This window comes from Ostrinia furnacalis, unplaced genomic scaffold, assembly GCF_004193835.3.
Source record: "Ostrinia furnacalis isolate ACB-3 unplaced genomic scaffold, ASM419383v2 OfSCF2887, whole genome shotgun sequence".
Taxonomy (NCBI): Eukaryota; Metazoa; Arthropoda; class Insecta; order Lepidoptera; family Crambidae; genus Ostrinia; species Ostrinia furnacalis.
The window spans coordinates 2,716-19,157 of record NW_021133126.1 but is presented as its reverse complement, the minus strand read 5'-3'; the positions used below and the strand labels follow the sequence as shown (position 1 = coordinate 19,157).

Here is a 16,442-nt window from a genome sequence, read left to right as displayed (position 1 = left end):
CGAACCCGGTTCGAATACGAACGGTTTTCATTCGTCCTAGCCAGTTATTTTCCCACCTACCTTCACCCTACACTGTAACATAGTATGTATATGTGGTATATACCTAGTATATGCTCGCACTTCTCTTTTATGACCACCCTGGCAGGTGACGGCCGTATATTACGAGTTTTACTGTCCCAGCGAAATATATTGCGAAGGGAAAAAAGACATTTTGATGTATTCTCCACTAGATATATGTGTAGCAGTATATAAAATGCTAAGAGGACCGACATTATGATTATTTTAAAATGTGCTTGCCCTTAGCTTCGGTCGTAAAGGTTCAGCCAAATCAGCGCGTGAAACCTGCGAGCATGTCAATGCCTGGCGATGGCAATCAGAGGTCGTGTATGAATTTGTAGCAATGAGTTCACATCATCGGCGCGACCAATGACATCAACGCGTCATTGGTCGCGGCGATCTATGCACGCGCAGTGATCGCCATAATATCGCCGACACACGAGCTGCACGCGTTGGTTTGGCCGAAGCTGAAAGGATTACTTCTCAGAAAATATAACACCTACAAACTTCTGATTTGGCAGGTCGGTTCCTTAATTCCTTATAGGGTGTTTCGCTAAAAACAGATTTTACGAAACTACACTGGGTGTAAAACGAGGTTTACAAAGTATGAAAGTCCACGCATATAAATACGAAGTTGGATAGAAGGCTGGATAGGATTTCATGCAATTTGTAAATCTATTAAAATATAGTGAAATACGTGCCAAATCCCTGCAATTCTTTCTGTTATTCCCTCTCAAAAGACAATATTAAATATGTAAACAGACATAGCTTCTCTCTATCGCATCGAATGGGCAATCCAATAATAGAAAAGGGCATAAATAAAATGGCAGACAAATCCCAGTAATTAGGTTAAGAGCATCTCCCCACTTCCCCCTCTATTTTCTGAACAAGTGTTTATAAAATTGCTAGTTGATACACGTATGGATTTGCAGCAGAATATCTAATACGTTGTTTCATACAAAGTAATTGGTTTTAGAGGAAAATTTTATGCAACAGATCTATAGCTAGTTGTTTGTACTTACCTACGTAGGTTTTTAACGGGGATAGTTCTTGGTCAGAGTGATAATCAGGCCGAGGGTGGAAGCGAGCTTCACCCGACGTCTTCAATCACGGAGGAACTGGCTAAAAAATCCAGCAGTTAGAAAGATCTCTAATTGCCGAATTTCCTCCACAGGGATTCTTACCAGACCTCTGCGTCTCTAACAGCCTTTTAATACCACCGTCCACCACTAAGCGGTAAGTAAAGAAACATTTCAACTTTGCTTATTTATGGCACAGCGTAAAATGCCCAGTAAAGTAATTTTTTGGCTGTCTTAAACAGGCAATAAATAAATAAGTACGAGTACCTACATACTAACCTTTCTTCAACTACGATATCATTTTTAAATAATTAGAAAATAAAGTATTCGTCTATTATTCGCCACAACAGCTCATTTTAATTCTATTGTCATGACATTCACGATCACGAAAACCATTTAATCTGACAAGGGTCACAAATTACTCGTTCAATTTACAATGGAATCAATAAGAAAACAAGTATGGAAAATTCCAGTGTTCCACACAAATATTCCGTGGACCCGCTCGCTGGCCACATATTAAATTCCAGAGAAAAATCTCCAGCGAAAGATGTATGTTGGAAAATAAATGAATTGTGGTAACGAGTAGTACCTAGCGTTGTTGCTATCTTAATATGGTCATGCCCCCATGTAGAGCCACCGTGTAGAGAGTTACTCCAGGGCCGGATCTACCATATGGCTTTTTGAGCTGCAGCCCAGGGCCGCGTAAAAAACTTATAAAACTCATTGATTTATGCAAGTAGGCTTTTAAAAGCACTTTTACACGTCCCAGTATTAACCCTACCACTGCTTCGGGACAATAAATGGGCCAGTGCTGAGAAGAAGCAGCGCAAGAAACTCGGTCACTATTGATACGTGGATTCAAGGGCCCCCAGCTAATGTCAAGTCAAAGTCAAAGATAGACGATGATGCGAAATAGTGTAGTAGGTGGGCCCCTAAGTAGTATAAATAAGCCAGTTTAGGGGGCTAAACTCACGGTCCGGCCCTGAGTGACTCTCTCGACTTGGAAGTTCTAGATTTGATTCTCAAGGGAGATAACACAGCAGTGGACGTCCTGTGGCTGAAATGATGATGATGATATAAATAACATAATGTAAAGCACCTATTGCCGTATTCACAAACGATGCTTGATTAAGTGAAGCAGCAACGCTATACGAAGTCGAACGCACAGCGTTGAATAGAGCTCTGTGATTGGTTCGTATGTGTCACTGCGCCTCTCAATATTGTCTATGAATAAGTTTTTGGGACCCTGTGCGTTCACGCGCACTGTGAGCACTGTATTTATTTATTATTTAAAATATTTTCAGCTGTAGATTATAATCCTCCTTTTTCTTTCATTAAAATCCTCTATAGTAAATCTAACATCGTCATTTAAAAAAGTCAAATGACAGAATAGATGAAAACTTGTCAAAATTTTTCACAAAAATTTCGATATGACTTTTGCAAGCTACGAATAAATTGTTAATTTTAAATTGTTATTGTAAAATGACTTGATTGGAACACAAATTTGTGAGTACCTAGTTTATTTTTACTTTATTAGTCACATATTCACGAAGATACAGTTTATGAGAATTTGTCACACTGGTTTCATTCTGCGGTCTACGATCAGATCAAAGTGAACGCAGCCCACAACATTGTCGGTCAGGGCAGACCGCAGAACCACTGACCGCAGAACGTATCCAGTGTAGCAAACCCTATTATCTCCTATTACTTACCAACTCGATGTGAATTTTATCACTACCCTTTCGTTAAATACTGAGATTTGATAGGAATAATTTGCGCGATAAAGTTATATCATGTCAAATTATACATACCACGAAAAACAAAAACACTTCTTGATTTGCCAATATTAACACAGGGGTTAAAAATGAAAATATTTCATAACCATTTCCATTAAAGAAACCCAATAAATCGCCCGTTTTATTTGGCCAATAGAACAGAAACCACAAAAAAGCCATTAAAATCGCCGCATTCATTCGTTTTTCGGATTCGAAAACGCGAAACCGTATTCCAAATAAAGTTTACCGATAAAAATACCGCAGTCACGGTAATAATATCATACAGTATTTTAACTTCATATAAACGGACGAAACGCGAGCTTTCCTTCGAAATTCAAATCTCGGTATGCGCTCGACATGCAAAAGTCGGGGGTGTCGCGAATGTGCCACAGTAATAAACGGACGATGTGTTGTTTTTTAAACAGTAAGCGTTCTTTTTTTTATAAAAAATAATTACAAGTACATTTATTTATACAGGATGTTAGGTAAATGGGTTTATAAGCCGACACTAGACCATGTTAACATTAAATGTTATGGTGAAGTCAGTGCATATCATCATTTTTTTTTATTTTCATACAAAATAAAATTTATAAAATAAGATTTGTATGAAAATTAAAATTATTAAAATGATTATATCAATTTTCTGACTACACCATACCATTTATAATTATGCACATGTTAACATGGTCTAGTGTCGGCTTATAAACCCATTACCTAACATCCTGTATAATAAATAATTAAGCATTTTGTACGCCTCAGTCGAGGCGCATACATTTTACGGTCGCGAATTTATAAGATTTGTTACTAAATCTTAACACAAATATATTTTTTTAATTAAATCTACTAATCACAAAACAACATGCATTTTTATCCTATTTCATTCACAAAGTATTTTATCAAAATAAAATAAAAAATTACAATCACAAAATACATTTACAAAACTAGATAGAAATTCTAAGTAGGCAGCCCTATCGCATGTTGTCATACCGTGACGTTCCGCGTGGCTGTTGACATTTATTTCAAAAATATGGTCGAGTTGGAATACTGTATAGATAGTATTACCGTGCCGCAGTCGTTATTTTTAACACAGTGATAAAGTGTTCAATACCTCAAGATTTGAACTGATGAATAGAGAATAACATTTTTGATTACAGAAGACACGGAATCGGAGTTAGAAGATTCAGAACACCAGAATGGGCAAGCAAACTGCCAATGGGACCAAAAATAGCAAGACAGACACTAAAGTTTTGTTCAAGAAATCCAACATCACAATCCAAACTCATTCTAGGACATGCTCTGATGCTTTTCAAGTAGCCAGAAGTGGTGTTTTGCAGATAAAGAAAAAGCTATCTAAAACTAATGACTATTACACAGAAGGAGATAAAGTTAAGAGGGATTTGAGCGTGGAAACAGGATTCTGTATACTAAGGAGGTATTACAAGAGCAAACACAAGAAAGATAAGTGCTCTGTTCAAGCATCCACCGCTAAATCTAAATGTTCTACTGTGGCTGATACAGAAATGGACACGGGCGATGAATTCAAGCCGGACGCGAGCGCTTGTGGTGACAGTAGAAACAAATTTGAAATTGTCAATCAAATAAATCCCCCTAATATTGACATAACAGCAATGATGGTTGACAATTTGAAGAGTTTGCTCAATGATTGGATTAGGAAACATGTTTTGGAAGATGCTGAAACTAAGAAAAAGCTTATAGACGTTTTGGATTCGATACTTCATTCTCTTGGAGCTAAGATATCCAGCACTAGGTCTTCGTGCTCTACGTATATTGTTGAACGAAATGGCGAAGGCTACAAAGTGAGAAACAAGAAAACCGCAACAAATTCCATCACTTGCCAGTATTGTAAGCATAAGCAAACTTCACTGATAACACATAGAAGTAGCAGCGTACTCTTTCGAAAATACTCACGATTTACAATACCCTTCCCGTACAAACATTTGCGAATAATATCAACTTTGAGCATCCCAAGGAATTTGTACAGAAAAGAGAAAATGAAAAGGAAAGATATGGTTCACAAAGTTAAGAAGCCGCCAAAGAAGAATGTTTTACTGTCTGAGAACAAGAAAGAAAAGAAAGTCGTTATTAACGTATCCAGCTGCGATACTTCGCCAACATCTAAGAAGAGTGTAGTCAGATGTTCGAAGACTCACGAAAAAACTCAAAGCAAAAGAAAAGGAGTCGTATTCGTACCGCAAATGATTTACAAAAGCACTACAGAGTACACGTCAACTACTGAAGTTGAAGATAGCAACAAAAATGAGGGAAAGAAAGAAATTAATTTAGATACAATGCCGAGTCTTGTCAAAAGTATTTATGCTGATGACCCCGCTAATGTAACAAGCACAGATAAAATCACCGCTCAGCACAATAGAAACGACAATTTTACCATGACAGAACATACATACATGTCTCGACCTAATGAAAAAGTAGGCAATAGCGTATCAAATGTCCAATTTCATGAAGCTAAATATGAGTGTTGTAAGCAAAACGTAAATGGTCCTAAAATTACGAAAAAGAGATATGAAAGTCATTCAAATGTAAATTACATAAACAATAGTCTTGAATTTCCGAACATCACAGCTCCTAAACCATCGAAACATTCAGACAATATAACAGCTAAATCTAAACGTTATAAGATAAATTCAAAGATTTCGAGACGATCAAAGTTTGTATTTCGCAAAATGACACCATGGGTAAAGTATGAAAATATAAAATACAAACAATTCACATACTTGTACAGAAAAATAAATAGTAAACATCTAACATCAGAAAATGAATTATTGAATCATTTCCGAAATGTATTCAAGTACTTTGCTAACTATGAAGGAAATAGAAATATTAAACTTGAAATTCATTGTAACGTTTATCCGCTTTTCGAACCTGAAGAAAAGAAATCTAACGCCGGTAATGAAGAGTTTCAAGATAACGAACTTCAAATGACAAATCCAACTATTTGTAACTTGGAAACTGAAAAAGTAGAAAACGCTATTGAATATGAAGAAAAATCAGAGCATAGTATTAAAGAAACCGATATTAGTCCTGAAATTATACCTTTACTTGATGGCGCTGCTAGTCAAGAAAAATATATCTTCAAAAGTGACAATTCTACTAGTAAATCTGAAGATACAATAAAATACGCTGAGAGTGTTGATCATGGTACAACAATGACTGGTTTGGAGGTATCTAAAGAACTCAATGAACTAAAAGTTGCTATTAGAGATTTATCAGCGACGGCCGAAATGATAGTGAGCGAACATCTAAAAAGAAAGAATGAAGAGAAACCTCCGAAAGAACATACTAATAATTCAACCCATACTGATTCTAAAAAGTTTCTCGATAACGCAAATGAAATAAAACTTTCTAATGTATCAAAAGGCATACAATTTTCAAATACAGTAGCAAAAGGTCAGCTAGTTTCTGGTATAAAATTATCCAAAGAACCAAAGAGATTGGAAGAATTTGCAAATAGGCTAAAGAAGAAGAGTTCGTCTTATCATGTTATAGACAGTGAATCGGTCCTCAAAGTAACAGACATGACGTCAGGTCAAATGAACCCGAAAGTAGCGAATCAGCCAAAGCTAAAGAAGTCAAAATCTCTCCTACAACTAACAACAGAAGCGAATAAGCAAAGATTATTGGCATTCTTCTGTGATGAATGTCGAAGAAATGACAAAATTATTTACAATCTTAGCAGAACATCTAGGAATTCAGTTTCCCCAAAAGGTTCACCATGTAAACTGAAATATTGCAAGCAGTCAGAAAGTGAGAATAAAATATTTATCCCTGTGAAATTGTCGCAGGACAGCTATCCTGGATGTAACCATCAATATTGTTCATCAGCATACGTAGATATCGACAGACCTACTATCACAGTAAAGAAACGAAGTGGCTTGCCTTTTTGGGAGGGATGCCTTTACTGTATACTTCTATGGATTCCATTAGTTGTTATTATTTACTTGTTTTATGATTATGTACTTAAAGACGTGTTCAAACCAGCATCTAATGCTGCAGCAAAGGGTACAGGTACAGGTACTGGTACAGGTAAAGGTAAATCATTTGCTGTGGATCCGAACCCGATTCCGCTTGTTCAGAATCAAACAACTTCACGTTTCTTATTGAAACTGTCTGATTTTGGTTTTTGATTGTTTTGTAGTTTGTAATTGTTAATTTATTGTGAAATAAAAGTTTAAATTCAATTCTCTGCTTTTTATTTATATTATTTTGTTTTAATCAAACGTTAGGATATGCATATTACACACACAGCACCAAAATTTTATTTTATATTAATAAGGACCTAGTATTAATACACAAATTACTCATAGTTATTGAATAAAGAACAGTCATTCAAGACAATTATCTATTTCAGGAAAGTAAAGCAACCAAAATGCATGCTATGAAAGATACATTCGATGAAAACCAAAAAAAGACTAACAAAAGGCCAAAATCTTCCACACGTTTTCCCAAACAAATGCCTTCGTATATCGTAGCTTTTGCTGTCCATGAGACCTATGATGACATTGCTACAGCCCAACAAATGATTTGTAACAAACGAAGCCTCCAAAGTAGTGCAGGTTCTGTTTCCCCGGCTTTGTCTTCAAAAACTATAACCATAGATCAGAATTCGACACAAAAGTTAGTTGACGCTGTCTATTCAGAACACAAAAACGAAACTAAAATCATTATCGATGAAGATACGAACGACAAAAATGAAGATGATGTCCAAAATGAACTCCCTGAAATAAAAGACTATTTGATAGTTGATAACGAAGAGGAGAATGACATCAATAACAAAGATAGTATAGTGAACTTAGTTGAACCTAACAATAAAATTGATTTGGTTAAACCTGTACACAAAACAGATTCTAATAAATCCGAAAATGATGATGAGTTTGAGGCAATCAAAAAGCCAAAGACATGCGTCAGCAAATTATCGAAAAGAAAGCGCCAGAATCAATACAGGATTAGAAATGTAGATTTCAAGTATAAGAAATCTCTGAAGAGAGCTGAGAAAGTCTGTAAAAGATCGGCTAAAATTAAGGAAACTTTCTATTCGAATTCAGTATCTAAAGTAGTTTCACGAGCTTCACTCTTGAAGAGTGTTCCTGCGAAGGTGAATATTATTGACACTTCTGACTCTATTCTCATGTCTGATGACGAAAACAATAATAACGGTTCTCTACAATCATCACCTTCCACCACAAAGAAATCGTTCATAAGTTACTCGAGCCAAGACACTTTGAGGCAACAAGGAAGCACGTCTTCTTCAAGAAACGAAGGTATGGGTAGCATCAATACTGTGAACTCCGTGATCAAATTACCTTCTGAGAATAAACTGCCTTACAAAACAGAAGTCATCAATGTTTCTGTAGCAGTTGCCTCTTACCCAACCAAGAGCAAAGATCTAGTCATAAAAACGTCTAGAACAGAACCGTATCGCTCAATGTATAACGAAGATTTGATGAGCACGGAAACATTGGTACAAGCGACACATTTGCTGACATCAGAATCGGCTTCCAGTGATACTTCAGAGAATATTTACTCAGACGGTAATAATCAAAACAGCGATAGAACCTTAAAACCGATAGCAACTAGTGAAAACACTTACGTGGTTGGTTCCTCTGATGATTCAAGTATGCGCTCTGAAGAAACTTTAGCGCCGAATTCGGAGACGTTCATGTTTGCTGAAAGTTTAAGACCTAATTTTCCACTCTTTGAAAAATCTGATAAAGAAAAATTAATCAACAGACCGGGTCTACTGGATACTGTTATCAATATGGGAATTTTTCCCGAAATCAATGCATCAACGAGCTCAGCTGTTAATTTTACTAATCACTTAAACAACGTATTTGTAACTGGAGACACTGGGAAATATCTGAACCCTAAATTCAAGGGAGATCAACCTTTAGAAAACGTAAAAGAAACATCGAAACATGTTTTGAAGAAATCTTTTGATGCTGATCCTGAATTAAATGCAATAAAAAACCTGGATCTACCTAATGAGTCTGCTATAAAAGCAATCATTAATGACAATGATAAAGTAGACAATAAGTACTGTTCCGGGGAAATTGGAAATTATCCATCAAACATGTCAGAGCTTTGGGATCGACTAGTCATGGTTGTAGACTCTGCTGTTAAAAGACTGGAGAACTCACTGACCGAAAAAATAATAAATGAAATGCGAAAGTCTTTTACGACATTCGAGCATACAAATCGAGTACCTAAAGAGGAAATTCATGTAATCGAGGTTGATAAAGAAAAAGGGGATACGGTATTGAACGTAGAAGTATCTGGTAAAGAAGAAAATAAAACTGAAATGGACGAAATCCTTCAATGTGATTTGGTTGGCAATCAAGTCATAGATAATATCATGATGAAACTAAGCGTCGAAGGGCCGAAAACGACTATTCCTGGGACTACAAGTAAGTCGTTTATAAAAATTAAAAGGCCTAAGATTTTTAGAGACTATTTCGAAGTTTTGAAACCCCCTGTCGTTGAGAGCGCTGTCGTAGAAGGAATGAAAGGTGATACGGTCACCGTTTCTACAACTACCCCCAGTGAGATAGAAGAAGTGCAGTCTTTTAATCGAGTGAAGTCGTTTCTTTCTGGTCCCCTGACGTTCGTTAGAGAGAACATGTTGGTGATAACCAGTGTGCCCGCGTTCTTTGTCGTTCTGTTATGTTTTTATGGTCTTATTTTTTTGGTAATGAAGCCTTGGTGAACTTTTACTGTAAGTAATTTGTTTTATTTTTATTCCTATCTTGTTCGTTCCCTACTAGTAGTGTAATAGCTACAGGTTTCGTAGAGCTAGATACAAATTAAACTATAGGTCTAGCACGTAACTCAATTAGTGCATGAGGTATGGGAGCGGCACAGTGGGTCTAGACAAAGTGCAAATTTTAATCGCAAACCAGTCGAAAAGTGGTCGAAAAGCCCCTTTTTTGTATGGAGTTTTGACGGATTCGATTTTCGATTCGATCAAAAAGTGCGTTTTGTCTAGGGGGGCAGGAGGGTGTTGTTTACGTCAAATGTCAGTGAGACATCAGATTTCTAGGCTCTGTCAACTGATGATAATATCAGAGGAAATACAAATACGTTTCTATGAAGATGACCTACTCATTTGTATTTCTTTTTGATGATGTTGGCAATACACGTCGAGGTCGACTTGATTTGTGCCATTTTCAAGTATTTATGTGATTACGAGTTGCAAAATGAGATCAAGTAATGATTTAATGAAGGATGATAGATGATACCCCTTCCCACCCCATGAGTCTCAGTAAAGTTGTGGTGCTTTACTGAGACCTCCTATGGACAACTTGACAGAACCAGAAGAATCACGATGCACTGTTTTGCTTTACTTGCCCACACTCATGCACGTTCACGAACACTTAATGGTTAATAATCCACCATTATTACACATTAATAGTCGCCCAAACACGAATTTGAGGAAATAAAACAAAACCGCTAACATGACGCTTCAGATTCCCGCCAAGAAGTCCTCATTTGTATTTACTCTGATAATATCAAAATCACCCCTCCCGCGCTGCTCTCATAATTCACCTATATGGGCTTTTAGTCCATTAAATAGAGATTAACTTTCAGTATGGGACGAAAAAAAAATAAACTGTCAGTAAAAAGTTACGACTGTTTGAAAAATTGTAGTAGTTTACGCGCTAATCACAGGAACTACTGGTCCGATTTGAAAAATTATATTTGTTATGGATAGCCCATTTATCAAGGATGGTTTTAGGATAAATAACATCACCCTACAACCAATAGGGGCGGAGCAGTAAAGACAAATGTTGTAAAAATGGGAAATATTATTCAAACTATTTTCACGCGTACAAAGTCGTAGGCACAGCTAGTATAATATTTAATAAAATTCATCTATAACCACGCGCCACATGCGACATGACATAATATGCGTAGATTAGTCCAAAATGTGCAATGGATAGAATGATATCAAGAACATTTTTCGGATGAAAAGGTAAAAAACAGACTTTTCATTCAATCATAACTTTTTCATCATCATCATCATTTCAGCCACAGGACGTCCACTGCTGAACATAGGCCTCCCCCAATGACTTCCACATCGCACGGTTGGTAGCGGCCTGCATCCAGCGCCTTCCCGCTACCTTTATCAGGTCATCGGTCCACCTTGTGGGTGGACGTCCCACGCTGCGTTTTCCGGTACGTGGCCTCCATTCCAGAACCTTGCTGCTTCATAACTTTTTACTGACAGCATATTTTTGATTGCAGTTTGGTTATAATGAATCAGTATTTAGCAGACTATTTTACTACATAGGTCTCGTTAGTGGTGGACATTTGGACCACACTCCATACATTTTTGGTCATTGTCCTTTATGTGACCTACGCCATGAAGGATTTCATTTTATCATAAACTAGCTGACCCGGCGAACTTTGTTCCGCCTTAATGGCAATAAATAAGCAGACTTTTTTTTTATTTCGAACGGGATAAAAAGTATCCTATGTCCTTCTCCTGGCTCTAAACTACCTCCCTGACAATTTTCAGCTAAATCGGTTCAGCCGTTCTTGAGTTATAAGTGGTGTAACTAACACGACTTTCTTTTATATAATGTTATACGGTTAATGTGATAAATTGAAAATTATTAATAATAACCGGTTATTATGAATAATTACCGACAGTCGCGGTAAAAGTGATAAATTAATCACATTTAAAACAGTACTAACAAATTTCATAAAAGAGAACAACATCTTATGTACGTGCTCGTGTACAGCCAAACTTTTGAACGTTTTGATATCATATATTTATAATTTGGCATAATAAGTTTGGAATGTTTCTTGCTAATGTTTGGATTTAAAGTGAAAAATAGGTTAAGGTGCGGCGGGGTCGCCCAAGGGCCACCCCTAAGCCGCCTATTTAGTTTTATACACACATAAATGACCTCATATTAATCACATTTACCAAATCATGCGGTAATTATTCATAATAACCGGCGATTATTCATAATTTTCACATTTATCACTTTGACCGTAACATTGTATATAGAAGAAGATAATTTTAAGGAATTACGAAATGACATACCACAGTTTTTCTTAAGTAATATTTATTTTCATCGTTTTGAGATAATATTTCAGACTTTAACAATAAATTAATAAATACGTTATTGAAAGCAAGCAAGTAAAGAAATTGGGTCCGAAACGAAACAAAAAAGTTAAATAAGGCAACTGAAGTTTAATGAAGTTTAAAACACTCATTAATAAGATAAATAAATACGTTATTTTAAATACATAATAATAGCAGAGAGAGTATCAGACTCAGTTCATTTCATTATTATTTGTGACTTTTACCATTGTTCTTAGGCTAGAACGAGGTGTAGTTTAGTTTTGTTCTTGAGCTAGTACAAGGTGTCCAGAGCGGTCCAATGTAAAGAGAGGCCGAACTCTACGGCTCCTGAAACGAAAATATTATACTGTTAGTTAAAAACTGATAAACAGACTACCTAAATTATCAAAATATTCAATTTCCTTGTTATTCTGTGAAATTAGATGAAATTGCGATGAGTCTTGCATCACTATGACAGGGTAATTTTTTTTTGCCAAGGAACCCTAATTTATTATACTTTTCCTAGCGGAACCCCCGTACTAATCCGCCCGAACGCCCTGCCCCTCCCTTGTGCGTAAACAAGTCGGTGCGAGCGAACAACGTCGGTCACGAAACGTGGGATAATATTTTTTACGGAACCCTTGCGGCCTTTCCACGGAACCCCAGAGTTCCGCGGACCACCATTCGGGAACCGCTGCACTATTACATCGATAAAAATATTTCGGAAAAATATTCTGCAATTTTAGATTGCTAACCTCCATTTATATACAGGGTGTTAGGTAAGTAATATTGAGTCTATCAGGGACCAAAATTTTGCCAATTCTTTTTTAAATGCTCGTTGAAATCCAAGGATGGTTTTTACGGCGAGAAATAATCGAATGATTTCCGGGAAAACGCAGGGCGAAGCCACGGACGGAAAGCTAGTAAGTTTATAAAATTACTTCCACAACCAGTATACACAGACAGAAGTTAACGATCGAAGAGAGCTTTTTGGCCGCGTGTGAGCTTCGAGCTTCTGCCCACTAACTTGGAAGCTTACTTCAATATTTAAATCGCCCAAAGGAATTTTCCGGATGTAAAATATTAGCTTTTTCCCGCAACGAAAATAAATTCGTTATTCGCTTGCACTGCGGTTTTTCAAAGCTTGGTTTGGAGAGGAAAAATTATTTTTCAAGACCGGCTTTTTTAATTGAACAAACAAAAAATAAAGCTAAACACTACGGCATCTTACGTGCTAAATAATAATAAAGAATACATTGACATTTTCTTAATTATTATTATTTGACATTTATATAGGTATATTGAACTTTTGCACGTCTGCGAGCAGATTAAACGCATGATCCTACTTTAATATTGTCACCCTGTATTACTGTGTTTTTAGCAAATACACGTTATGAATTTGAATTAAAAAAAAATGAATTTGACCTATTTTGCATGTTCTTTTGAATAAAATTGATAAATTGATTGACTAATAAATTCTATTTAAGGACGATCTTAATAATATTAATAGTCAGCCTGTATGTAAATACAATCTTATGATTTTAGGTAGATTACACTAACTACAGTATCTATAAGTACCCCACACAAAGTTATATTTTTTTAATTAGGTCATAATATTTTTTTCTTACCTCAATTTAGCACTTTTTCTTCTGCCAGATGCAAACGCGTTAGCCACTGCGACGGAACCATTATCTTCGGATTGCTAAAAAGATAAATATTTATTTTAATTAGGTTCCTACATCAAAGATAATATCTTCAGTTTTTCATATAATGGTAACAAGTGGAAAACTTTATTTATTGTGTAACCAAACTGACCATACAACTTAAGACGTGTGCTTAGTGGGAATTTCCAACGGCTTTGCTATTGGGAAGATATCACAGTTTGATGCTAGACTATCTTGCATGCCAAAACTTTAAAGCAGGTGCCCAATCTTAATCTTTGAATGAAATATGACTTCTAAAACGTAGAACACGAAGGCTTAGTTTAAATTGTATGAAAATTGCAAGTCAAGACAAATCAAACGGTTTCAATCATGAGTTGGGTTTTTATTGGCGGTCAAGCTGTAGATCCTGGCTACACAGGGGTTGCAGCGGTGGGAACGAGAGTTGGGAATAGTCCCGTACATTTTTTTTTTTTTTTTTTTTTATCCACAACGAGGAAGCTCTTGGCCTGTATCTCACCTGATGGTAAGTGACGATCAGGCCGAAGGTGGAAGCGAGCTTCACCCGGAATCCTCAACCACGGAGGAACTGGCTATCTTACCTCTTACTGCCGGAACACAATAATGCTGTGAACATTGTTGTTATGGCNTGCTGTATAATCTATTTCATCATTATCAACTTATACCAGCCCATTTTGGACATAGGCCTCATCTACACGCCATTTTGCCCTAACTTCGGCTTGTTGCATCTAGTTTCTGCTCAATACTATCATTTACTTATTTAGGTAGTGTAAATGCCAAGGGAAAGAAAATGTTGTTGTTTTAATCATGAAACCGACCTGCGCTTGCTTGTAACTGTCGTCTAAGTTCCTAATATCGGTGTTGAAGTTCTGTCCAACGTACTCCTGACCATTGATCGGGGATACCTGGAAGATTGGCTGCTGTTCCAAGGTAGGCAGACCCTGGACTGAGACATCTTCTTCGGGGATGCCGTAGGATGTGCTGGGAGGTTGGGGCCTTCGGGGTTCCACTGGTGGTAGGTACTCTTGCTGTTGTTTCTGGATGTTCTGGAAGACAAGATCTTTCAATTGTGTCTGGTAAATATGAAATGTGGTGTCGGTTTTTCGATAAATCATTGGCATTTAATGATTTCGAAGATAGAAATCTTATTTCGCAGTTTATAAAACTACATCAAATTCTGCCTGTGAATTGATTGGTTTACTCAATTAAAAGAAAATGAATTACATCTTGATAGTTCTTTAACGTGGATATAAAACTTGGTAATTATTTGCTCAGTCAGTGTTTTTCTATAGAGTGTGACTGGCGTACTTTGACTAGAGTGCACTTTGACTGGCGCCCTTTGACTGGCGCCCTTTGACTGGCGCCCTTTGACTGGCGCCCTTTGACTGGCTCTTTTTGACTGGCGCACTTTGACTGGCTCACTTTGATTGGCACACTTTGATTAGCACAGTGACTTCTTACACAAAATGGATGATGATTAGATAACAGAAAGGGAGACAATGTCCATAATACTAACCTTTTGAGGGAGCTCAAAAGCCGGACCAGCAGGTCTGAACCCGCTGGGAGGGTAGGGAGCAGGCGCCTCCGCCCACACTGCGCTCAGCAGGAGAGGTATCACAGCCAACAGTTCCTGGGGAGAGACCAGGGTCAACAATTGTATTATCAGACATCAAAATTTACCTAATTGTCTAACAAAGACTGCCTTGATGGCCTTAAGCTATGACAAGCCGCGGAAATAATAATATTATGTATCCCACATCGGTACATACGTTTGAAAACCAATGATATTTTCATTGGGCATTAGTAAATTGACCCTGGTTAAAGTATAAATAAAGGTCCACTGGCTTACATTACAAAGTTATTTGTGTTGAAACTACATTATTATTTTGATCCAAAAGGGCATAGAAAATTGTTAATTTGTTTTGGCATTCATTTGAAATTATGTGAATAAATTATTTAAGTATGCAAATAAACAATTTGAATTGGAATTATAAAAGTTCATCCGACTTTAAGCCCACACGAATTCAGACATGTAGAGTCCAAATTTTAATATGGGTAGCTGAATATTTTAAAAGATGCGTAGTTTCCAAATCGTGAATAATAAGTAGATGAAACCCTTAAAATTAATAAAACACAATTTTAGCCCCAATTCCAAAGCAAAAAAACACAAATGAAAAATTTTCCCAAAATTGCCACAATTCCAATCAAACTCAGTAGTCCCAAAACTAGCACATCCAAAAATAACTTTAAATTCACACAGCCACAAATCACAAACGTGTAATCACCTTCATTTTCGGTCACTTTCGCTTGTTGTATTGCTCACGCGCATCGCTTTTATAGACAATAGAACTTTGAATTGACATTCAAAACGCGCGCAAAATCGTCCTTTGATACATAGTAGAAATAAAAGCAGTAACCTCACTTTGAAAGATAAATGTGATTTTGACCAAGGTGTGCAAGTGCACTTCGTGGATCACTTGTAATTCCTCCAGGGACCACAAATGGTCCGCGAACCACCGGTTAAGAACCACTGATCTAGGCAGTCCAGTGACGTCAGCACATTTTTGTTGAAAAATAGACTCTATTTCTTTAAGCAAGGTATTTATTAAGACCATATCATATTATTAGGGCAACTCATTAGAAAACTATTCTAGAGAAAATGAACCTACCGAACCCATTTCAATTATGTGACATATCACGAGAACTGTCATTGTCATATTGATATCGGACTTTAGACTTTATT

At 36.7% G+C, this 16,442-nt stretch overlaps 2 protein-coding genes and 1 long non-coding RNA gene across 3 annotated transcripts; 2 read left to right on the top strand and 1 right to left on the bottom strand.

Annotated features, from left to right (window-relative positions):
* The first annotated feature begins 2,542 nt into the window (after positions 1–2,542).
* On the top strand, positions 2,543–9,650 carry LOC114356743 (uncharacterized). The gene is made up of 2 exons (XM_028310086.1): positions 2,543–2,642; positions 7,299–9,650. Exon 2 carries the CDS (start codon positions 7,317–7,319, stop codon positions 9,648–9,650), a length of 2,334 nt encoding a protein of 777 aa, XP_028165887.1. The 5' UTR covers positions 2,543–2,642; positions 7,299–7,316.
* LOC114356748 (uncharacterized) lies at positions 4,105–7,306 on the top strand. The gene is made up of 3 exons (XM_028310097.1): positions 4,105–5,560; positions 5,819–6,955; positions 7,299–7,306. The coding sequence occupies exons 1-3, from the start codon at positions 4,105–4,107 to the stop codon at positions 7,304–7,306; spliced, it is 2,601 nt and encodes an 866-aa protein (XP_028165898.1).
* A 2,614-nt stretch (positions 9,651–12,264) lies between the features above and the next one.
* Positions 12,265–13,721, bottom strand: LOC114356749 (uncharacterized). The gene is made up of 2 exons (XR_003656246.1): positions 13,646–13,721; positions 12,265–12,365 (listed from the first exon to the last, which is right to left on the bottom strand). It is a non-coding gene; the product is annotated as an uncharacterized LOC114356749 (long non-coding RNA).
* Between the last annotated feature and the right edge of the window lie 2,721 nt (positions 13,722–16,442).

Coding starts and splice junctions, on each gene's coding strand:
- LOC114356748 (XM_028310097.1), top strand. CDS start 4,105: ATGGGCAAGCAAACTGCCAATGGGACCAAAAATAGCAAGACAGACACT. Junction 5,561..5,818: donor TATAACAGCTAAATCTAAAC/GTTATAAGATAA, acceptor TCGAACCTGAAG/AAAAGAAATCTAACGCCGGT.
- LOC114356743 (XM_028310086.1), top strand. CDS start 7,317: ATGCATGCTATGAAAGATACATTCGATGAAAACCAAAAAAAGACTAAC.